This window comes from Halichoerus grypus, chromosome 6 (assembly GCF_964656455.1).
Source record: "Halichoerus grypus chromosome 6, mHalGry1.hap1.1, whole genome shotgun sequence".
Lineage (NCBI taxonomy): Eukaryota > Metazoa > Chordata > Mammalia > Carnivora > Phocidae > Halichoerus > Halichoerus grypus.
This window is the reverse complement of record NC_135717.1, coordinates 163,721,360-163,746,955: the sequence shown is the minus strand read 5'-3', so window position 1 is coordinate 163,746,955 and position 25,596 is coordinate 163,721,360. Positions and strand designations below refer to the sequence as shown.

The window sequence follows — 25,596 nt, the reverse complement described above, 5'->3', positions numbered from 1 at the left end:
GGCGAGAGCATTGGATGAGAGTGGAGTAGGGGTCAGGAGAAGCTGGAGGTCCAAGCTGAGGAGATTTGACATCGTTGTGGGGGGTATGCAAGAGTGCATTGACCCAGAGATTGTTTTAGAATGGTCTGGCAGAGGGAGCCGAGTTTGCAGCAAAGAAATTAGCCTCCTGGCTCATTCAGGGAATTGCAAAATATCAGGAGAGTGAGGACGGAGGCTAGGTAGAATCAAAAGCTACATTTAATGTATAGTAAAGGAGACCTCACAAATCATGGGGAAGAAAAGGATTGTTCAAAAACAGTGCTTGGAGATAGCTAAACTATTGATAATTTATTTAGACTTTCAGCTCACAACAGAAATTTCAAGTGAATTAAAGGAGCTAACTTCTTAAAATCAAACAAAAATATAGAAGGACATATGGATGAATTTTTCTCTGACCATGTGGTACGTAAAAGCAGTAGGAATCATCAAGAAGAGGGAAACTTCCATGACCCTTGCCCACTTAAAATTAACCACTTTGTTCTGACATGTGCTATACTATGTATGAACTTTGAAGATGTTATGCCGAGTGAAACAAGCCAAATGCAACAGGACAAATATTGTATGACCACTTACTTATATGAAGTACCAAGAATAGGCAAATTCCTAGAGACAGAAAGTAGAAGTTACCAGGGGCTGAGAGGAGGAAAGAATGGGGAGTTACTGTTTAATGGGAACAGAGTTTGTGTTTGGGGTGATGAAAAAGTTCTGGAAATAGTGGTAGAGGTTGTACAACTTTGTGAATTTACTTAATGCCACTGAATTGTATACCTAAAAATAGTAAAATTTATATCTTACCACAATAAAAAAAAATGTAACCACTTTGGTAATGCTGGAATATACCATTTACAACTGAAAGAGAATTGGAGAAAATCCAAAAACAAGAGGATTTTTTTTTTAATATATGAAGAATTTATATAAGTCAGTTTTTAAAAAACAGAAAGATTCCTGTTTAAAAAGGCAGGAATAGTTAACTCACAAAAGGAAATAAAGATGGCCAAAATAATTAATTAAGCTCAGCCTCATTAATAGAAGAAAATGGAGTTAAATTAGTATTGTGTTCATTTTTCACATATCAGAATTAAAACTGATGAACCAGTCATACTGCTTGTGACAAGGTCAACTGAGATCTTTTTTCTGGATAGTAAATTAACAACCTAGCTCTTAAAATGTTCTCACATCTCTTTTTCAGTAATTCTCCTAGGGATTCATCCTAAAAATGATGAAATGTGGACAGATAATCAGCATATTACAAATACTACAAATAGCCCAAATACTCATTCTTAGGGAATGAATTACAGAATTACAGTGTATCTGTCATATGTCATGTACTCATTTTAAATGTTTATAGAGTGTTTTTGATGCCAAGTTTAGATACTTAGAGTGCATAAAATAAATCAATGTATATATGATTTGTGTTGATTATAGAGGAGTCACAACATTTGTGCTCTTCACTTTTGCAGTCAACTGTGTTTGCTCATCAGAGAGAGAATAAGAAAGAGCAAGATAGCGTTAATTGTGGGACAGCTCACCAGGCACATGATGGTTCATCCTGGAGTAAGCAGGAAATGTGAGACGGCCTGCTTTACCCTCAGAGTCATTGGGCAGAAGCATCTTGCCATGGTCCATGTGGTGCTAACATTTAACCTGTCATTTTGTATAGTGTAACCCCCACACTAAGCCACATAACTTCATCTGGTGTTTAGCCAAACACCGGGATCTCCTTCAGTGCTGAGGAGCCCCTTGCTGTGCTAGCCTTACTGGGAGACATTATGTCAGTATTTAGTGTGGTGCCTGCTTAAGACATTTTCAAGAAAAATTCTGAGTCTTCACAATTTCAAATTGTAGGCTGAGCTTAAGACCCTATTTCTCATATACAAGGTAGCCTTGCTTTATGTATTTAAAAATTAAAACAAGGGGCGCCTGGGTGGCTCAGTCGTTAAGCGTCTGCCTTCGGCTAAGGTCATGATCCCAGGGTCCTGGGATCGAGCCCCGCATCGGGCTCCCTGCTCTGCGGGAAGCCTGCTTCTCCCTCTCCCACTCCCCCTGCTTGTGTTCCCTCTCTCGCTGTGTCTCTCTCTGTCAAAAAAGTAAATAAAAATCTTTAAAAAAAATAAAATAAAAATTAAAAGGGACAAGAATCAGAAAAAAACAGACATGTATATCAGATATGAACAGTTGTGAAGGACTCTTCCACTTCCTTATTCTTTTCAGAATTTGGCAAATTCCCTTTAGTGAGAGTGTATTGCTTTTATAAACAGTTATTTGGGACAACCAAAGCATTTAAAATACAGTTTTCACAATTTTCACTTATTCTTTGTAAATAATGTACTTCTGTCTAAAATACAATCTAAAGTTGTATTAGTACAAGAATTTTAGCTCCAGGTTTTCCTAGTAATGGCTACTGTTTATTGAGTGCTTACTATGTACCTGTGCAAAGTATTGGACTCACAGTATCCCTGTAAAGTTTATGTACTTTCTTTCCCTTTTACAGATGGTACTATTAGTAGTCATACTCACTGAACATTTACTGTGAGGGACTGTTCTAATCACTCCTTGTTTACTGACTTAATCTGAGGCTAAGTAACTTTCCCAAGATGACCCCATCAGTTAGAACCAGGACTGAGCATGGACATTTTGGCGACAGAGCCCACGCTTCTTCCAGCATGTGGTACAGATGTGAGGCCCAAGCTGTGGAGTATGGGGCTCCAGATTAGATCTGCATGTACCCATCCTCATTATGTAGTATCTCCTCCTTCCTGTTAAAATCCATGGTCCTCCTAGAAATTTTAAAATAGCTTAATTAGGAATCCTCTAAAGGAAACTGGTATTAGGAATTATATGAACAAAACTCTGGTTGAACCACCAGTAGTAAAACAAACTGTGCCTACAATTATTTGGGACACCATGGGCACTAACAATGAGCTATTATTACAAATGGTAAACCAAACTGAGAACATTGTTACTTGTCATTTTTCCTTAGAGAATAGCAATTTATTTGCATTAGGACAGGCTTGAAAGTGAAAAGTCCTTAATCATATATGGCGATGGCATTATTAGGGGCAGAGATTGGATTATGGCTTTTTTCAACTTTCCTTCAAACCTACAAGTAATAAGGGAAGGCTATTGACTAGCTAAACAGTTAATGCTTTTGTGGCAGGGATGCGACACTTAACACTCTCAGCTACTAAAAGTTAAAACGGGGTGCCTGGGTGGCTCAGTGGTTAAGCGTCTGCCTTTGGCTCAGGTCATGATCTCAGGGTCCTGGGATCGACCCCTTGTCAGCTCCCTGCTCACTGGGGAGTCTGCTTCTCCCTCTTCCTCTGCTTCTATCCCCCTCCCCCATTTGTGCATGCTCTCTCTCAAATACGGTCTTAAAAAAAAAAAGTTAAAACAACAAACTAGGCGGGGTGCCTGGGTGGCTCAGTTGGTTAAGCAACTGCCTTCGGCTCAGGTCATGATCCTGGAGTCCCGGGATCGAGTCCCACATCGGGCTCCCTGCTCAGCAGGGGAGTCTGCCTCTCTCTCTCTGACCCTCCCCCGCTCTCATGCTCTCTCTCTCTCTCTCTCTCTCATTCTCTCTCTCTCAAATAAATAAATAACATGTTAAAATAAAAAACAACAACAACAAACTAGGCATGTTTACATTACCAGAGATAACAAGAAAATAGTGCCGAAGTCCATAATGCATTAGGCACAGTATAGCCATCTCTAGGGACCTGAAGCTGTCAAGTGGGGACAGCTGGTTAGACTTGTAAAAGTATGGTCCCCATTCCACTTAATTTGATTGCCCATTGCTCCACTGGGGCAGTCACATAGCATTCCTTACGTTATCTGGCTAAGACTTTAATTTTGGATTTATAAAAAAGATTTTCATATAATTCTCAGAAAACAAGTTTATACTTATTAACTCATTTTAAATAAATTGACTTTGGATAATAATTATTCAGCAGAAATATTTACTCTAAAGTATAAAATTAGAGATGACTCCCCTTCCCCAATAAGTGTTTGCTTCAGCTAAACATAAACTTGAAAATGTAAAATGTTAAAAAAATTTAAAAACCGTGTGTGTGTAGAAGTAAAATATGTCTCCTAAAGAAAAACATAACAGAGTTGTAGGAAAGGGAATTTGTGTCAGAATAACATTTGAGATCTTTGAACTCTTCATGGGCTTGCTACTGATCTGTAAAATGGAAATTACTTCACAAGGTTGTGGCAAAGCTCACATAGACAATGTGTTTATAATGTATAAGATGTCTAAGTTGTGAAGAGGTCTGTTAGTTTCTTTATAAATTATTTAAGAGTATATATGTAATATTCCACAAAAAGTTTGAGGCTAACTTTGGCAAAATTCAGTTTTCCTGTCTAATTTAAATCCATGTTATTTCTGTCTACTGCTTAGAGCCCGGATTTATTTTTGCATTCTAAAAGTCAATGCCCCTTATGTTAAAACCTGTGTTTTCTTTGTTACAGGTAGGCTGAGTACATTCTGAGTCCCCAGGACGGTGGGAATTAGCCAATGGACTGCCGGCATGCTGTGGAAATTGCTGATAAGCTCCCAGCCCTGCAGGCTGTGTTCTTTCAGAAAGATGCTCGCAGCTTCAAAATACAGACCCTCTTTAGCATGCTTCACCTATACAACTGATCGTCAGTCAAACAAAGAAAATAAAAGAACAGTGGAAAAGCTCTCTAAATTTTCAGTGGATATCAGGAAAATACGCAGATTAAAAGGATGGGTACTTTTTGAAGATGAAACCTATGTTGAGGAAATTGCAAATGTTTTACAACTGCTAGGTGCCAATGAAGCTGCTATAGCCAGTATTTTGGAACACTGCCCAGAAGCAATTGTCTGCAGTCCAACCACTTTTAACACCCAGAGAGAACTCTGGCAGTTGGTCTGCAAAAACGAGCAAGAGTTAGTCAAATTAATAGAACAGTTTCCAGAATCTTTCTTTACTGTTAAGGACCAGGAAACCCAGAAGCTGAACATTCAGTTCTTTCAAGAGTTGGGACTCAAAAATGTGGTCATTAGCAGATTTTTGACAACTGCATCTAATATTTTTCATAATCCTGTTGAGAAAAATAAGCAAATGATAGGTATTCTCCAAGAGAGTTATCTAAATTTAGGTGGCTCCGAGGCCAACATGAAAGTTTGGTTACTGAAATTATTAAGCCAAAATCCATTTATTTTGCTAAATTCTCCTGCAGCTATAAAGGAAACACTAGAATTTCTCCAGGAGCAAGGTTTCACAAACTCTGAAATTCTCCAGCTTCTATCCAAACTGAAAGGATTTCTTTTTCAACTTTGCCCAGAAAGTATACAGAACAGCATTATCTTCTCTAAAAATGCTTTCAAGTGCACAGATCGTGACCTGAAGCAATTAGTTTTGAAATGTCCTGCCATTTTATATTATTCTGTTCCAGTTTTGGAAGAGAGAATTCAGGGATTACTCAAAGAAGGAATTTCCATAGCTCAGATAAAAGAGACTCCAATGGTGCTTGAGTTAACTCCACAGATAGTACGGTACAGGATAAGGAAACTGAATTCCCTAGGCTATAGAATAAAGGATGGACATCTAGCAAATCTAAATGGAACAAAAAAAGAGTTTGAGGCTAACTTTGGCAAAATTCAGGCCAAAAAAGGAAGGCCATTATTTAACCCTGTGGCACCATTAAATGTGGAAGAGTAACTTGGGGACTGCTGCTGCTTTCTAGCATTGCAGAGTGAAGCTGAGGGGCAAAGACTTAAGTGAGTCAGGCAGTTTATAGGCACTAGTAATTTTAAGAAACTACTTAGCTTCTGAGCTGTGTCTAAGTTACCTCTGAGTAGATAATCTCGGACTCATTTGCTATATTTTAAACTATAAACTGCATTTATTTTAAATAAAGTTGGTAATTTTTACCTTGAACTGCTATGTCAAAAAACTCCTGTACTAGTAAATGGCACATCAGTGATAACTTTATAAGTGAATCATTTCTAAGAAATTGACAAGTGCACTCCCTTAATTCAAAGTATGGATATGTTTTTATTTACATAGCACATTTCATCTGGGATATAGACCCAAGTCGTCTTCCTCACCACCAGCTCTGAAACACCATTCTGTGGTCTGAATCCTGTAGCTTAGTGTTAAGTGAAATTAGCAAACTTCCAATACATTTTTTTTTTTTTTTTTAGAAAAAGCTGATTTCATCTCTTGGTTGGGATAAATGAGTGCCTTTGAGAACCAAGTATTTCTCATTCAAAAAGAATAGAGCTTACTTGTGTGGTTAGTTTAAAACTGCCCATCTCCTCTCATAGAACTCTTTTATGTGCATTCATTACTTTCCCCATTTTATAGATGAGGAAACAAGCTTAGAGAGTCCTGCCAAGTGACAGAGCCCAGATTTACTATGATCTGACTTTGTTCAAACCTGTGAATAGAAAAAGGATTGCTTTAAAGCCACACCATGGGGTGCCTGGGCGGCTCAATAGGTTGAGTGTCGACTCTTGGATTCAGCTCAGGTCCTGATCTCATGGCTCCATGCTCAGCAGGAAGTCTGCTTGGATAGTCTCTCCCTCTGCCCTGTCCCCCTCTTGCATGCTCTCTCTCTCTCAAATAAATAAAGGGGTCTTTTAAAAAGGAAAGAAAAGCCATATCCTTACCTGACATGCCAAAGGAGTACCAACAACAAACTTAGGGATTTTTATGTAAAATTCCTTAAATATGAAGTGATCTAATTTTTTTTAAGATTTTATTTATTTGACAGAGATAGCGAGAGCAGGAACACAAGCAGAGGCAGAAGGAGAAGCAGGCTTCCTGCCAAGCAGGGAGCCCAATGCAGGGCTCGATCCCAGGACCCTGGTATCATGACTTGAGCCGAAGGCAGACGCTTAACGACTGAGCCACCCAGGCGCTCCTGAAGTGATCTAATTTATATACATTTGAAGTAAGCAGCTTTTTAGAAAACTCTAAAAATCCAGGTCTGGCTCTGAACGGGAAAGTGTGTGATGGTTGGTACCAATTTTAGTAGCATTCCAAGTTTCTACTTCTAAATCTTGGTCCAAGATAAACATTATACAGATAAAGACTGGCTCACTTTCAGCTGTGGAGTTTGAATTTTGTAACAAATACACAACCAGACCGTTGACTCTGACAAACATCTGTATCCTACGTGTGCATGGCCTTTTCTTAAGTAATGAAAAACCTATTAGAAATGCAGGCCATGTCTTTATTCAATAAGCAAATGCAAGTAACCCTCACTATCCAAATGTTTGGTTCCTTAGGGTAGTGAACGATACTCCCATGTAGCACCTACCGAGTGCCAGGCATGCTGTACTTTAGAACCCTTAGAGTTGGGTACCGCCATTTACTGCTACACAAGTGAGATGCAGGCACAGAAAGGGTGTCACCCAAAGTTAAACAGGAACGTTTGTTTGAGCAAAAGAATGGCAGGCAGCAACAGTTGGGGCAGGACTGAGTGTCAGGGAGAGTGGGACAGGATGAGTGTCACCTGTCCATCTAAGGAACAGGATCTTGTTCTAAGTGTGATGGGAAACCTTCGGAACCTTTGGAAAGAAAGTGGTGTTTCAGAGCTGGTGGTGAGGAAGACGACTTGGGTCTATATCCCAGATGAAATGTGCTATGAAAAGTTCGCTTGTTGTCCTGACATAATTATCAGTGGTGTGCTTATCTTCCACTCTCAGAAGTGGCCTAGTTTGGAACAGATTATACATTTATATGGTTAACCTTAGTTCTAGTTCATTTTATTTTGAGATGCCTACTAAATATCTGAGCAGAGATGTCAAACAGGCAAATGGCAAAGTCTGGAACTGTGAGAAGTCAGAACGGGAGATAGATATTCAGGGATCATCTGTGTTTCAATGATGACTCTAGGGGCGCCTGGGTGGCTCAGTCGTTAAGCGTCTGCCTTCGGCTCAGGTCATGATCCCAGGGTCCTGGGATCGAGCCCCGCATCAGGCTCCCTGCTTGGCGAGAAGCCTGCTTGTGTTCCCTCTCTCGCTATCTGTCAAATAAATAAAATCTTTAAAAAAAGCTACGACTCTAAATGAGATTGCCCAGAAATAATTATAGATTTGTAGTAGTGGCTGGCCACACCTGGAAGGAGTTGACCAAAAGAGGTCTGCCGAGAAAAGAGGGCATGGCCAATAATATTGAATGCCATGGGGTGGTCAATTAAGATATAGATAAGTGACCAATGGATTTGGCAAAAAGGAAATCATTGGTTGGCCTATCAAGAGCGATTCTGGTGCAATGAGAAAGGTAAGAAGGCAACTGGAGCGGGTCTCGAGAACAGGAGATGAGTAAGCTGCAGAGACTGTATAAAGTTTCTCAAAAATACTGTGAAGGGAAGCAGGAAAATGATGGTTGTAAGATTAAGCATAATTTTTCTTTAAAGAAAGCAAATACCAGAACATGTTTATATGCTGATGAGTATGACCCAGGAGAGAGACAGGGATGAGATGGAAAAACTGCAGGATGAATATCCTGCAGGAAGTTAAAGCGGACTGACTTGGGATCAGAGCAGAGATCATAGTCCTGGTCCACAGAGCATGGGGACGGATGCAGGCAGGGTGACGGGGTAAGTGGTGCGAGAGGAGAGTTGCTGTCAGGTTGCCTCTTACAAAGGGCAATAGGGTGGGAGGGGAGTACTGCAGGAGGGCTGGAAAGAGAAGATAAGTGTTGTTTTGAGGAATAAGAAAATGAACATACAAGAGGGTATATAAGAAAGTTTGGCAGGGTTGAGTGGCCATTAATTTGTAAAAAGCCTAGTCAGTACATCAGCAAAATTGTGCTCAGGTCCAGGTGTGGAAAACCAGAGGCCGTCACGGTTATAGAAATACACGTGTAGCTTACTCTGACTTGACAAGATTAAATTTTTAGAAAATTTGGTCATCATGGTCAAACATAGTCTACGGACTTTATTTTCCCTTAGACCAAATCCTATTCCATTAGTTTTTAGCCCTTGAACCTTTCTGCCTTTTTCCATAATTGCATTCTTATTTCTGTCTTCCTAGAATAAAATTTGAAATCTTCAAAATCAATGATATAGCAAGGAGAGACAGCCTTACATAAAACACTAGAGTCAGATTTTATTTCCTCTGTGAAAAAAAAAAGGCTCTAATAACAAAATTATTTCAACAGTTTACACTAAATTCATTCTGTGGCAAAGTGTAATTAGCTGCCAAAATAAATGATTACCTATAAGACTTCCAGGGAACTCAAGTTAGTTAGCCTGGGAAATCAAGCGTATAGTCAGCACTGACTGCCAACAGCAGAATGAAGTACTGGTTACTGAGTAGCCCCATTTCTGTTTCTGGATATTAACTGGAGTTGTGACTTACTCGAATTCAAAAGTGATAATGGGGGGCGCCTGGGTGGCTCAGTTGGTTAAGCGACTGCCTTCGGCTCAGGTCATGATCCTGGAGTCCCTGTATCGAGTCCCGCATCGGGCTCCCTGCTCGGCGGGGAGTCTGCTTCTCCCTCTGACCCTCCCCCCTCTCATGTGCTCTCTCTCTCGCATTCTCTCTCTCTCAAATAAATAAATAAAATCTTAAAAAAAAAAAAGTGATAATGGGAAATTGCTAACACGGAAAGCCTGTTTCGTATTTGTAAAAAGAGGTACTTCCCCAGCACTGACTAAATCAGATAATGTATGGACAGCACCTGGCAGGTAAGTAGATACCCAGTATATATCCATTTTCTACCTTCCTCCAACTGGTTCCCATCTCTTTGAGTCACTTCTGTCTAGTGGGGGGTGCAAGTTGGTTCCATAGTTACTTAGGACAGAGTAAAGTGCTCTCTACTTCTCCATCAGATCCCAAATTGTAGACAAGAATCACCTGTGGAGGCTGTTAAATTGCAGTCCTGGGCCCCACCCTGCAGAGGTTCAGAAAGTTGGGGTAAAACCTAAAAATCTGCATTTTTAATCTTCATCAGAGTTGACTAAAATATATTTGCATTTCATTGTCTTGGTATCAAAATACATACTCAAAGATGTTTTGTCATGTTTTGCATTAGTATCAAAAATTAAAAACTGACTACAGTACTTTCTGAACTATAAAAATTCTAAGACTGCCCTGTTTTTCCTTTAAATTTCCTTTATTTCCTTAGATCTTTATGAAACATTTCATCTTTTGCAGATCATAGTGCTTTATTAACAGATTTATGTATTCTTTTCCCATTCCTTTAATACAAAAAAAATTTTATTAATCACCAGTCATCTTCATCTGACATTTCACTAAGTACAGGACTCATGTCAACATTATTAGATCAGTCATTCAAGTGGGTCACACAAGTTCATCCTCATTGTGCCAAATACCCACTCAAAAGATACACTGAATAACAGACGCCTCCAAGTGTATGTATCAACCTTAGTTTCTTGAAGTGAACCAGTACTGTTTCACAGGTCAAGCTGCTAAGTCTACGCAAATAAACTGGAAAAGACTCAAGTGTGCAGCTGTACATATCATCAAATGGCAAGTTCATTGCAACAAGAACCTCTACAACTAACCATTCATTTGTACACTTCTCTGCCATCCTTGCAAAAGCCTCCCCTGAATAAAGTTATAGTTCAGAGTTTAAAACAAACTTGATGAGATAAAATGTACCAGGTGGCTTTTCTACCAGGTGGCAGAAATTACAACCATTTTTCCTCAAGCAATTTTAAAGACAAGCAAGGTTGAAAATAAATATGCAAGCACACAGTAAACTAAAGCCTGTGTTTAGAAATTCAGGTACAAAGCACAGCAGAACCTATGACTATAGAAGATAAATTAGAAATATAAACTAGCAATGAAGCAATAATTTCTTTCAAATAGCAGGAAACAAGTTCTCCAATACCATTATTTAGATCACTGTTTAGTGTTCATCTATTAACTCTGGAGTTTCTTTTAAAAATCCCTTTTGCTGATTATGACATTTGACCGGATATACCAACAAATATACCTTAAATCATAGTGCATGAAATAAACGACCATTTAATTTCTGATGAACTCCACAACTTTTCAGTTTTCTATGTAGCGGTAGGTTCAAGAACCTTTGTAGGTTTGCTTAAGATCCCTACTGGTGTTTATGAAAGCTTTTAAAAGTTATGTTCTTATCCATTTGTTGTTCCACATTATTAATGTAAAACTCTTAGTGGTTTAGAAACAAACATTTAAGCCTTGGGTGTTGGAGTGATCTGTTTTAAGTTCTCAAGGATGTATTCTGCCTTACTCTAGAGCATCACCTCCTTTCCTACACACACACACACACACACACACACACACACACTTCTGCAAAATGGAGGCAAATTTCCAGACTTAAGTATAAAGAAAACTAAGATTTTTCAGGCTTGAATTATAACCCTTAGTTAAGAGGAATGCCAAATATATATGTGCCACTTTTAAAATTTTTATGAAACTGAATATGAAATAAAAAATGAATTCCAGCTAAGTCATATTCTTTGACAATGAATGAGACATGATGAGACATGTTAAGAAGACATGACACACTTATCATCCACAATAAAAAACTTCAATTCCCTGCCTGAAGTTGACTTGGAAATAGTACAAAGTCTACGACTTCTTCAAAGGATTGTAAGATAACATTTTAAAAGTCTACAAACCACTGACAGCACTTATTACTTTACATTCGAAACTAATCTGTAGAGCCTATTTCATTTCGATTTAAAAGTCAGCTCCCAAGTATTTGTGGCTGCTTTTACTGTGATTTTCAAAAGGGGTACTGCTAACATTTTAAGCCATCCTAAAGATAAAATTGGCGTGAAGATTTTTTATATCTTGGATGCTTTAGGTGATTCTTAAGAATTTAAAATTATTTGTTCCTCCTTAATATGAAACTTCCAAGATAGCTTATGACCAGCAAAGAAATATTCCTTAGGCACTGTGAGGTGTATTAAAGATGGAGTATGAAACCAGGTTGAAGCATAACCTTGGCCGGTAACTACACTGACAGTTAACAAAATGCCTACAAGCACTACCTTATCTGCTGAGAGCAAGAAATGCCTTTACCCCAATACTCCTGAGATTCTTATGAGGGAAAACTAATTTCACAATTTTTAAAAGAATCCATATATAGTTCTAAGAACTGCACATGTTTAGGGTATTAGAAAAGATGTTTTATAAGGCATCAATGATTAATGTAATGCGTATCTAGCAAAAGATGGTTAACACTCAGTATCATAAAACCATTTATCTCTTCTTTTAAATTGCTCTAAATTCCTGCTACTTTTACCAGCTTAAGAAAAGAATGCCTCTTGGCCTAATCAACTATGGTTATAAAAAAAACTAAGACATCTGAAACTATTAGGCACATCAAAGGTACAGTTTATGTAATTCAAGGTTCCCTTCTTAAGGGGCAAATGAGTTACCTGGCACATTATACATATGGAACTGTAAAGATCAACTAAATTCAACTTTCACATTTTTTAGTTAAACTGAAAGACTTATAGTAAATATCAAATATACCATATCTTCAGTTACAACTGAATAAGTGTAACATTTTACCAGATAAAAAGCTGGAATTTAAGTATGAGAAACCTTCATACACTGTGCTAGTATTGGTCTCTTCTTTTTAGACAAAAGCCAGTCATCAATACTTTCAACACAGCAGTTTAGAAGATAAACGTCCAAACAGGTGACTTGGTTGTAGTCCGTAATTTAGCAATTCAATGCCACTGGCATCATAATGCTGTGGAGAGCGAGTGTATCTCCATACTTTAGTCAGATTTGTCTTTCTTCTTTCCCGTTAAGGGCACTTTGTTTACAACAGCAGACCCAACAGCTGTGACGCCTCCAGCCACAGCAGACACGCCCCCTCTCACCAGCCCTATTCCCACGGAAGGCACAGTGGTAACAGCTGTTTTGGTCACCTCCAGACTCTTCCCACCAATCCAAGCCACACCACCAATGGTGGCACCAACGGCTCCCTTTGTAACACTGAAGATACCGCCAGTCACACGGGACAACATGCCTGGTTGCTGCTGTGGGTGATCTTTCATTGAACCTAATGAGAGAAAATACGAAGACCGTCAATATAAGTCTTTATAAGAGCAGTACAAATCCTTAAGTACCCTAAGACTTCCTAACAATCAGGAGGTTGTTTTGATAAGGTGAACCACATAAATACAAATCCGATCAAGACACTAAAAACCTCTTCCCTCAAAGCTAAGGTTGTACATGTTTTTAAAACACCTTGGTCCAATGCTAAGTCTTATTATCTATGAGAAAAAATGCTTTTGGGACTAGACAACTTTCATAAAATAGAATCTAAATTTAAATGTTTTCTTGATTTACAGTTTTGCTGCTGTTAATAATCTTTATGTCCTAAAAGGAGCATGAAAAAATAAGAAGATAAATATATTTAGCCTTCATTTCCTTGACAGAATTCAATCATCACTGAAACAACCTTCTTCATTTAAAGCACTGGTTCTCAAGGTATGGCCTGGGACCCCCGGGTATCCACAAGACCATTTCAGGGGCTCTGCAGGATAAAAATTATTTTCATAATAATAACATGGCATTTATCCTTTCACTTTTATTCTTTCACATTCATTCACAAGTCTACAGAATTTTCCAGAATCTAAATGATGTGTAGTAACACAAGAGACTAAACACAGAAGCAGCTGTGAGAAACTAGATGTCTTCTATTAACCCTAACATTAAAGAGATTTGCAAAAATTTAAAAACAATGTCACCCACCCTGTTCACATTTTTTTTTTTTTTTTGCTTTTAAAAACTATGTTAGGGCACCTGGGTGGCTCAGTTGTTGGGGGGTCTACCCTCAGCTCAGGTCATGATCCCAGAGTCCTGGGACTGAGTCCCACATTGGGCTCCCTGCTCCACAGGAAGCCAGCTTCTCCCTCTCCCACTCCCCCTGCTTGTGTTCCCTCTCTCGCTGCCTCTCTCTCTGTTGAAAAATAAAATCTTTAAAATAAAAAATTAAAAATAAAAAAAACTATGTTAATCATGTTAATATGTAATGGGTCTATTGGGGTTTTTAATGAATAAAATATTTAATTTCTCAGTTTTTATTATTTATATGGCAAATATCAACAAAGACACAAGCTTTTTGGGGTCCTCAATTTTTAAAAGTGGAAAAGCCAGAAAGTTTGAGAACCACTAATTTAAATATATGTGGGTATCTGTTCTATTTGCATTTTAATAATGTATTTAAAGAGCTAATGCTATCTAAAAATAGGATAATTATTCATATCTTAAAATCCTGTTACTTACCTAAAATCATTTTTTGTAGTGTTGAGAAACTACAGCTATGCTTAATACTTTCACTGCGTCAGTAATTCTTACAGGAGAGAGAGAGTATGTGATTTAAACATCTAGTCTGTAAACACTCTTTTACTCCAGAAAAGGTAATACCAGTATGAAAAATTCAGATTTATTTATAAAGTCATGAGTTTGTTCTCTGGTTTGTTTCATTTTGAATAGAGTCATTCAAGTTGGTATGTAACCTCAAACTCAGCCATAAAATAACTAACAGGAAGATTTCATAAAAATTTGCTTGCATCAACCTCAAACAAACCTAGGTCTTTTCTCCTTTGTAATCTAATGATTTAGGCAGCAACAACACGTAAGCAATGGTGTTTATATTTTTCTAAACTTTGTGGGAAACTACTTGGTCACTAAATAGTTCAGGCTTTAATCACTGAAAAGGTACAACTCACACAAAGAAAAGTAAATTCTTGGGTACACAGGCCCAACTAGGACTACCAAAGCTACTAACTCATAGCAGAATGTTATCAGAGAAGACAACAACGGGAAACTGATAATACTTGATGGAGAAAAAATTCTGAAAATTGAGCTTTTCTAATACAGCACAAATTTACCTTGATAAAGATTTTCCTTCCATTGCTTAGAGGTTTTACATCATATCACAAGTATGAAAATATCACTGACTCGTCAAAATAGTTCACAAAGATATAGCAATGGCTAAATTTATAAAAACCAAATTCTTAACTGAAGCTATTTGAGTAATAAGCATAGTTAATACAAATTTTTAACTAGGGGCGCCTGGGTGGCTCAGTTGGTTAAGCATCTGCCTTTGGCTCAAGTTACGATCCCAGCATCCTGGGATCGAGCCCCACATCAGGCTCTCTGCTTAGCAGGAAGTCTGCTTCTCCCTCTGTGCCCCGCTACCCCCGCATGCTTGTGCAAGCACATGCACTCTTTCTCTGAAATAAATAAATAAAATTATTTTTTAATATAATTAAAGAGTTGAAATAAAAGACAAGATGTGGAAAAGCATTTGAATATGTTAATTATAAAATTATGATGGAAAGGGTTACATAATGGTAATTCTTTTGTAATCAAGGTCACTAACACTAGGAAAAGGAAAAAAATCCTGACTTGAGGATAAAACAGATAACTGCCTCATGCTGAATACCCTCATTAGTATTATCCTGCTATGCCAAATTTGGTGCACATGCGTTTGATGAAGACAATTTTTCTTTGTCAAAGCAGATAAATATTAATGCTGTTGATCTCTTTAATTACAGTGTGCTCTTAATTACCACCATATAAAGTATCTGCTCTGTAGACTACTTTGGTTTAGCAGGTTGCCATATAAAGATATTACTAAAGCACTTTCTCTTCCTTGACAAGCATGCTGTCTTTATCTCTTTCCTGACTTTATCCCTACAAAGTCCTTATTAACTTTCTCATTAAGCCCTAACTTTTCTTTTCAAAACTCTAGGGTTCTAGACCTAAAAAAGTAAGTCAAGAAAACAGCTGAACTAATAATTTTCCAGGCTATTCTGCCACCAAACAAAAACTTATCACCTCACCTACCTACCTCCATCTTCTTTTAGGCTTAAGTACAAACTTTTCATTGTGTTTTCCTAGCAATTTCATTTTTGTCTACCAACATAAGAAATACAGGAAGAAAATTCTGGACAGTGGGTAACTGGGAAGAAAATAAAATACCCAGAGTCACAACTTCCAGCTCTCCCCTCTTCCCAGAGACACTAGTCTATCTGCAACTGCAGTCTGGTCTGCTGGCCACTTCATCCCTTATTCTTCACTTTGATTCTCTATCTTACCTATTAGGACTGTGCTATATAAACATGCAGTTGTCGAAGGAAATTACTATTTGGTTTAAGTTTAATAATGTTCTACACCAAAACCATAAATAGAAAATGCCTATAGTCATTTTCTGTATATAATCAAGACATTCACGTATGCAGTTAGCGTTTTCAAGGATTTCTGAAGTTTAGGTAAGAAAATGACTCATGATGTCACAATTTTCAAACCAAAAGAGAATTTAAATTTAAGCAGACCCTAAGACCATGTATTAATACAGGAAGAACTACCAATGATAACAGCTTAATAACAAACCTCAAGGGCCTCTTGAATTGAGTTTTTATATTCATGACATGAAAAAAAAACATAGTCCATCCTTCCTCTGCACCCTACACCCATTCTTTACAAATGAAAGGGTACTCTAACTTGTGAAATGGTCTTAATAAAAAGTAGCAAAAGAATAGATCTTATATAATAAAACAGTTGCGTGGTGTCCCCATTCAGCAATATCTGTGCTTTCTTCTTAGAAGCTAAAAATGTTTATCTTCAATTATTTTTGGAACATATTCACTGACAAGGTAAACAGATTGTTACTTTAAATTTAATAAAAACAATCAGAATTTTATTTCAGTAGGATGTTTGTTTCCGTTCTTAGTATGTCGGATGCATACTTACCTTCTGGTGGTTCATCACTAAGGTATGATGGGAGTTCTTGATTTTTATCTGCCTGATTCATGATCTCCTAAAAAACACATACACATTTCATTATAACCTCAACCTGTGAGGTGACCTCTTAGCACATGCTCAATTAAGACTTAACTTTATTCATATAAACAACATTTTAAAACACTTCTTGTGAAACTACATCCTATTTCTCTCCTACTTTATGGTGTTTAAGAAATACTTTTAATTACACTAGTGGACAATAAAAATCTTATCTCAAACACCAACCAAAGAGCTAACAAGCATGGTACAAGCTTTCCTATGTTGTTACTGATGCTTACTAATTGAAAGAAAATTGGAAAGTCAGGGTTGGCGACAAAAATCTTAAGTGCTTCCTCCTACAGAGTATTGGTTAACTTAACTGTAATTTATTTCACAACAGACTTAAGGAAAACCTATACTATGACTAAAAAAAATGTTCTATTGAAAATTTTCTAAAAATCATGATACCCTACAAAGATGACATCACCAATCTGAATCATTAAGAGATGGACTTTGATTACTTTTTTATTGTTGTTTTTAGAGCTCTTACAAATACAGGTAGCAAAAGAACTCAAAATGTATGGAAAAAAATACGTATGTGCTTATGTCCTTAGTATGAGTAGTAAAAGAACCCAAGAAATAAAATAAGCTACACTGGGATAAAAAAAACAGTTAAACTTTCTTTTCCCAATTTCCTTTACTATCTTAAAATATTTGCTTTTATATTCACTTGACTAAGAAAAGATTAAAACAAGTCAAGATTGGAATACTAGTACTCCAATACTACAAGTATTAGAATACTATTTAACAAATTTAAAACAAAATATGCAGAAATTCCTAACAGAATATGTGTATCTCTTCCTGATGAAAAACTACCGTGGAGCCACCTTCTTCCCCACTGAACTGTTAATCCAAGAGGAGAGACTGTTTAGCTTGGTCACCACTGTGTTCCCAGGATCTGTACACCATACACACACAAATGCAGATCACCTGGCTGATCAACCAATCAACAGATGCTACCATACCATGAACAGAAATATGGAGAAATTATATACACACATACATCTTACATATGTTAACTGGACTTTAAAAACAAGTGTGATGGGGGGTGCCTGGCTGGGTCAGTCTGTAGAACATGTGACTCTTGATCTCAGGGTCATGAGTTCAAGCCCCACACTGGGCATAAAGCTTACTTAAAAAACAGGTATGATAGCAATTGCATACATTTCAAAACTGCCTTTCTGTACATATCCCACAAATCCCAACTAAAAGACTTACCTTTTCCTAATTCAGAATCCCTTGAAAAAATTAATTTTCCTTAAAAAAAAAAAGAAAAATGAAATAAAGAGAAAGAAAAATAATTTTAAAAAAAATTAATTTTCCCACATATATCTTGTAATTTAAAAAAGAAAAAGACCACCATTTCAAAAGATTAGAGTTGCTTTATAAAAGACATCTGCAAGTTCATCTTTGTAATATGAATTGACTTTATCCTTCTATGGGTAGGCAAAGAGGAGCGATGACAGTAACATCGTCAGAACTGTGCTTTAAGAAGCTAAATGAAGCAAGAACAGATGAAGAAGGCAGGGCGCCTGGGTGGCTCAGTCGGTTAAGTGGCTGACTCCTGATTTGGCTCAGGTCATGGTCTCTGGGGTTGTGGGATTGAGCCCCGTGTCAGGCTCTGCGCACAGTGCATCTGCTTGAGATTCTCTCTCTCCCTCTGTCCCTCTCCCCTCCCCCACTCACGCTTGATCTTTCTACAATTAAAAAAAAAAAAAAGAACAGGTGAAGGACAGAGAGATTAAACACAGTAAAGTGGCTACTTTAGAAGTTCAGTGAGATAGAATAAACAGTTTAATCTCTGCCAGTTTTTCCTGTATAAATAAGTGTTTGGGCAAAAACCTAGGTGTCACCCTTGATTTCCTGTTTTTTACATTCCCATCTAATCATCAGTAAACTCTGTTGCCTACATAAATCCAGAACACAACCACTTCTCATCACCTCTACGGCTACCACTTTCAATTACTATCTATCACTTTCAATTACTATCGTATCTCTTACTTGGGTTGCTACAAAGTCTCTTAACTGGCCTCTGAGCTTCTACCTCTGCTCTTCCTTCAGTCTGGCCGTGTCACACTCTGCTTAAACCCCTACAACTGCTTCCTGTTTTGTTCAGAATAAAATCCAGAGTTGAGGCCTGACATCTAATACTCTGATAGCATCTCCCTCTGCCTCTCACTCATACCAGTCTAGCAACACGGGTTTCCCTGCTCACCCTCCCCTGAAAGGCTCTTCCCCAAGATATGTGCATGGCTTGCTTCCTTACTTCCTTCAGTTCTTTATGCAAATGTCCCCTTAACAGAGATCTTCCCAGACCACCTTACACTAGATTAGCACCCTCCTACTCCTTTCCCTATCATTTTCACCTAACCCTGCTCAATTTTCTTCATTGCTCTTACTTTCACTTAATATATATATGATTTATATATATATATATCATATATATCAAATATTTATATATAAATATAAATACATATGTTTACTTTGTGTCTCCCACAATTAGAATGTAAGCTCCATGAGAACAAGACTTGGTTTTGTTCACTGCTCCATCCCCAGAGCCCTTTTCAATGCCAGATGTATGATAGACAAATACTTGAATTTTTTGTATGAAGTAGAACACAGCTTGGGTATTAATATGAGATAAAAGGAAAACATAGGATGGAAAATTTCTAGTGTGAGCAACTAAGTAGACAAAGATGATGAAGACAAGGGGCAGGAGACAAGAAACCACTTCTGAGAAAAGATGAAGGACTTTTTAAAATTTTTATTTTATTGTGGCAAGAATACTTAACATGAGATCTACCCTCTAAAATAGAAGCGTGCAATACATTACTATTGACTATATGTATGATGAAAGGACTTGTTTTTGAACAGCTCGATTTGAAATGCCTTCAGGGCATCTACAGGACATGTTTAGCAGGCAAGTGGATTTAAGGGGTCTAAAACTCAGCATGAAGTCTGAGTTAGAGCTGAGGCCCTGAGAGTGGTTTGAAGTGATAGGTACAAATGTGGGGGATGGTGATATGATCAAGGAAAAGAATGAAGAGAGAAGTAGACTGATAACCTTAACTGGACTGCTCATATTTAAGAGGTGAGTGAAAGAGAAGCCAGCAAAAACAAACAAAATACAAAATACATGTGGAAGTGTGCAAGTGAGTATAGCCTCATGGAAGGCAAGAGATGAATTTGTAAGCTTCCTAGAGACTCACAAGGCAGACATTAAAATAATTTATGAAGACCAAATACTATGGGGAAATGCTAATGTTACATTCAGAGAATATAAAAGGCATATATCATATAATCCAATTTTTTTAAATGCACATGAAAAGACTGAAAGAAAGTACACCAAAATGTTGAAAAAGACTGCCACTAGGGAGTAGAAATATATAGAGAGCGAAGAGACAGAGACACAGAGAGAGAGCGCGCTACAGAGAAAGAGAAATATCATCCCCCTTTATATATAGATATATATATATATATATATATTTAACATCTGTATTTTAATTTCCTACCATAAACATGTATTGCTTTCGTACCTAAAGAAAATTATGTATTTTAAGTCTTAGAAATCAGTGATATTCAAAAAGCGTACTTCCAAAGATTATGCAGTTCATCTACCTAGTTTTTATCTTAGTTTTTTTTAGGTTTTTATCCTCAAATCAAGGTGATCTAAAAAACAACATACTTAAATCACAAAATGCAGATTTGAAGAAAATGACATCACTGAGTTTAATTCTCGGTTATGTCCTTAGTAAGGAAACCCTGACAAGAGAGCCTTATGCAGGCTATTTACTACATTGTACTGCACTGTAAAGAAATTACCTACTATATCACTCGATAGCTCTGATACGGAGCTCCACGTAAGAAATTTCTTTAGCGGTATTCAGAAAAACTTTTGTTTCCGCAACAGATTTACAATGCTTTCTTCTCTTTGAGATCTATGTACTTTCCTACTTAAAAGATACAAAGAAAGATGTGGTATCTCCCTTTTCCCTCTGACTTCCAGGAAGCTTACAGGTAAAATCCCAGCTTAAGCCTGGGATGAGGTTCCTGTGGCCTGCCTAGTTGTCCTATTTTCCCCCAACTCCACACCTCAAGACCCCCACTCATTTGCTGTTCTCCCTGGTTGGTCTGCAATTTGAGTATCTTATTTATATTCTTATCATTTTGTTAGAATATGTTTTGTTGTAAGCTGACACACAGTATTTGTGGAATAAGTGGGATAAAATTATCATCTGTAGCTACATTAATTTTAAGCATCACAAGAAAAGATACATACCAATATATGGTCCAAATTTTTTGTTAAAAAAATACTTTAAGCTAGAATTGTGTTTTTCAAATGTTCTTACTTAAGAGTAAGCAGTAGTACGCCCGTGGCTTCAAGAACCACAGGAGAGACATGATGCATGCATTTTACTACACAGTAACTTAAAATACTTTTTGTGTTTAAATATACACAAATTAAAAAGATAATTGAAAAGTGCTTGGGAATATTTTAGGATAACCAGACTCTCAAGAAATTTCATTCTTGCTTGGAACTTCTTCAGGATATAGTCTCAGATTTACCAGCTCTCTCTTCCCAGCCCACCACACACCCAACCCTCTTGAATTTATTCTGCTTTTAAGTTAGGTGTATTTTTGGGAGAAGAGCTTGAAATGTAAGAATCTAGATACTATAATACAGAAATATCCACAGATACATTTAATATTGTTAGTGACAGTTACCAGGAGGATTATCAATAAACAGTAAAACAGAAAATCTGGAGTCCTGCCAGGCTAGAAGCCTGGCTAACAAGAACAGAGGAACTTGGTATTAGAGGGCTCTGAAATCCTAAGAGGCCACAGGGATTGTTTTGTATACATATTTTTTAATGTCTGAGTTTCTTATACATCATTGGTGTTAACAGCAAGTATGCAGTATTAAAATTCCTCTAGAACTCTTAGGGTAGTAAAAATTATGTAAAAGCTGCACGTATTTGAAATATTGTTGTTTTCTAAATTCCTAATTTGGTCATAAGGCATCAAATACCTTGTAAAAAGTATTTTTGTTAAAATCCTTAACTATCTGTAATGCCACCTGTACTTTTTACTAACATAAATCATTCCCAACCCCTACACACATATATGTGCCAAACTTTTAGTGATATTACCTCTTTACAGATGCTACCACTTTATCACTAAGGAGAACTATTTTTTATATTACCATCCTGTTCATGATCATCATTACAGGGGTCTTGTTTCTCTTAAATTGGTAATTCTGAACACAAACACACTCCTAATCTCTTAAAACTGGGAAAGGTAAATAATCTGCTTGTAAAATTTAAAAGTACACACATGGAGACAAGTAACAACTGGCAGGAAAAGTGTCAAAATGACCATTTAAATGTTACCCTTAAACAAAATTATTAAATTCTATGTAAACCATCTGCCCTAAACTCACTGAATTATTAGTTCAATATATACTTGGGTCCCTACTATGTGCTAGACACCCGGTCAGGCTCTGAGATTTCAGTGTGATTCAGCACACACAGGACTTCTCTAAACCAGTTTACCCCAAAGGTGACACACTTTCTTGGCACTTATCAATTTATTTCATGCAAAACCCAAAAAATGATCTGCTCTCTAGGAATTCGTAATACACACAGTTTCTATTTTAAAAAAGTACCTTCCTAAGGAAGGCAATAAAAACAGAAAACAACCTTTAGATCAGGACAAATAACTGAACTTATTCTATGGACATAAATCAGTTTTACTACTTGGTCCTAACGTGAAATTTAGAGTACCAACTAAAACTGGTTATAAGTGTTTTGTTTTTTTTTTTTAAGAAATTGTGAAATGTTAAAGACTTCTTCGCTGTAGACTACAATTCACCAGTAGTTACATTAGGCATTTTAGGCCAAGGAGAAATAATTCTTGTTCAGTACAATAGTATCATAGATATAGCAGCTGGCAAGTATACTGAGCAAGGATTAATAACAACACTATTCCCTAGAGGGTAATTTCTTCCAATAATAGAAATAAGTAAACAAATGCCTCTTAGGAACCTTTTTTTTTTTAAGGAAAACAGATGAATCCGTATTGTTTGTGGATATCTACAACATTTGATACATAAAGTTTTCATTAATGGTGAAAACAAACTTTGAAAATAGTGCACAAATTTGCCTATGGCTAAACACCCCTTTGTGTACCAAAGGAAGTTAAATAGCACTAACACATTATATGAAGCCTAACTACAAAATACAATACACAACAGTTTACCTTCAAAGCCATTTCAAAAACCTGTTATTAAATAGTAAGTACCAATTTCCTATAAGAAAAAGACTATAAATGAATTAGCTAAATTCTTCTACACATTCTATATATAGGAACTTTGCCACATCCTCACTCCCGTTTTAGCTTCTTTGCCAAATAACTACAAGGAGTTTCAAAAATACATTTATACAGAACTTTAACACACATACACCAATAAGCAGTGTATATTAAAACACCAGCTTACTGTGTTTAGGTTTCTCTAGTTAACCAACTATCCTGAACAGGCTGATTTTAAACACGGCCCCCGCCCATTAAATCAACAGAAAACAGGCTACAAGAAATGCACTGAATCTGGCAGGAAAGAAAAAGTAATCTGTCTTAAGTGACCACCTTAGTGACAGTAACAACTGAGAGTATCAAAATGGCAATTTTTTAAGTGTTGCCTTTAAATGAAACATTAAGCAGAATTACAATAAGCTATCAAACCAGATAACCAGTACATCAGTCATCTTCACTAAATTATACCTCATTAGTTCAACAGATACTTGTGTCCCTACCATATCAGACACTGTGTTAGGCACTGAGGTTACAACGAGAACAAGCATGTGAAGGCCCTACTCTGGAGGTGTTTACATGTAATCCAGTGAGGTATCTTCAGGAAGTAGCAAAAACAGCAAGTACTCAATGACTGAAACAAAGACAGGTAAAGATTTTCCTGAAGTTAAACACACACACACACACACACACAGAAACTTTTCCATCTATCCTTAAACTTTTCTAATGATATTCTCTATATATGGACACATTTTTATTGAACTTGGTTTCTGGTACATCTGCCATAACATAGACTAAAGAAATAAAAGTGGGGGAAAAAAAGTCAAAATAGAGTGCATATAGGTTTATTAAAGACTACTTCCCCAGTTCTTTGAAAAAGCAGACATGCCCACATACATGCAAACACAGACCTGTTGATGTGGTATCAATATTCCTGGGAGCCCCTTAGAGCAGCCACACCAGTGGATGTCCTAAAGGTTAAGCAATCGCATATAGCAAATAAAGTATTTTCATTTGGAATTAGCACAAGTGTTCACAAGGGCGTAATAAACAAAATAAGAACTCTCCTCTTCAGGTGTTTCTAAACCTTTCCCAGCGGCCCCTTCTCCCCCCACTGATCTCTTTAGTCACAAGCAAGTCTTTTTCTTTAGCAGAGGGAGTGACGTGGCAGGAGAGGCAGAAAATGACCCTGGAGAAGCCGTGACTAGGGCTAAGCTCAGCACCTCCTCCCTCTGCTCCACGTTGTACACCAAGCACACCCCCACTCCCATAGGGTTCCAGAATTTGTCTTCTCATATAGAAAAGGCGACCTGTTTAGGCGGGGATCTGATTGGAAGTGGGAGCTTGGGGACCAGTCTCGAAGCTGCGTGTGCCTAGCAGGCACGGTTTTTATTTAGACTCGGGAGGCAATGATGGCACCGACGGGTACTCCATCGGTCCCCAGTCACCCCTGGCGCCGTCAGCGCCTCTCTCCATTCCACACTTTCAGCTTTCGGTCAGGCGTGAGAGTAGAGCCTTCCTACGTGGGAAGCGCACTGGGGACCAAGGCTTGTGTGCCTGAACCCAAGAGAGCGGTTTATCAACAGGTCAGGAGTTAGTGTGGTGGGGAAGCCCAGCACACAGCCCCCCAGCCGCATCCCTCTCCTCTCCCAAGCTGCTGACGCCCTCCCACCCCCATCCCCCCAGCCTGACACCCAAGGAGCTAAGAAGTGAAGCGGAGGCTTCCAAGGAGTCCCCAGTCACAAACCACCGCTGGGGAGTCCGGGACACGTAAAGAATAACCACCCCGCCAGCGAACCTCCGTTCGCCCCCAACATCGTCCCGCCCCTCCCCCTTTCCCGCTCAGTCCCCCCCAGAAGGCTCCGCTCGGGGAAGCCAGGCCCGGGGGTGGTGAGGTGCAGGAGAGCTAACGGAAGAAGGCGACAGAGAGGAGGACAGGAAGCCAGGACGGCGCCCCCCGCCCTCCCAGCCCCACTTACTCACCTCCGAGGTCGAGGGTTGTCGCCTGGAGCCGGGGCTGGGCAGAGGGAGCGGGCAGCACCGAAGAGGGCTGCGGTGGCCTGAGCGACTGGCACAGTCCCGGGCAGTTGCGGGTTCGGCAAGCGCCTCCTCAAGCTTTGGAGCCTGAAGACTCCGTTGGCGACGGCGCCAGCAGCGGCCTCTGCCTGCGGACGTGGCGCCGGACGCGACCCGCCCCCTCCGCCGCCTCCTCAGCTCCCGCCTCCTCCCGCGGCTCCGGCCCCGACGCGCACGCGCACCCCAGGCCCCTCCCGCACACACCCGGCACACGCCCACCCGTTTCTCGAACTGCTCTGCCCTCCCAGCAGCCCCCAGCCGGCCGCCTCCGAACGTGCGCACGCGCGGCGCCCCCGGCGGCCTGCTCCCGCCCCTTGGCCCGCTGGGTGCCTCCGCGGGAACCCCTGGCCTGCCTGCGCGCGCGCCTTGTCCTGGGC

The 25,596-nt window shown here is 38.6% G+C and overlaps 3 protein-coding genes across 4 annotated transcripts in view; 2 read left to right on the top strand and 1 right to left on the bottom strand.

Moving 5' to 3' along the window:
• Positions 1-4,646, top strand: part of CRY1 (cryptochrome circadian regulator 1) — a 102,782-nt gene extending 98,136 nt beyond the window's left edge. The window contains exon 13 of the mRNA XM_036083145.2: positions 4,510-4,646. The gene's annotated coding sequence lies outside the window, so the exon portion shown is untranslated. The remainder of the gene's footprint in view (positions 1-4,509) is intronic.
• On the top strand, positions 4,569-5,945 carry MTERF2 (mitochondrial transcription termination factor 2). The gene has a single exon (XM_036083152.2). The coding sequence runs from the start codon at positions 4,569-4,571 to the stop codon at positions 5,724-5,726; it is 1,158 nt and encodes a 385-aa protein (XP_035939045.1). The 3' UTR covers positions 5,727-5,945.
• Positions 5,946-10,117: 4,172 nt separating this feature from the next.
• On the bottom strand, positions 10,118-25,374 carry TMEM263 (transmembrane protein 263). Of its 2 annotated transcripts, XM_036083153.2 has the most exons (4): positions 25,127-25,374; positions 18,056-18,094; positions 16,748-16,814; positions 10,118-13,043 (listed from the first exon to the last, which is right to left on the bottom strand). In XM_036083153.2, the coding sequence occupies exons 3-4, from the start codon at positions 16,806-16,808 to the stop codon at positions 12,757-12,759; spliced, it is 348 nt and encodes a 115-aa protein (XP_035939046.1). In that variant the 5' UTR covers positions 16,809-16,814; positions 18,056-18,094; positions 25,127-25,374; the 3' UTR covers positions 10,118-12,756. The 2 variants fall into 2 exon arrangements, with proteins under 2 accessions (XP_035939046.1, XP_035939047.1); XM_036083154.2 differs by lacking the exon at positions 18,056-18,094.
• Positions 25,375-25,596: the final 222 nt, after the last annotated feature.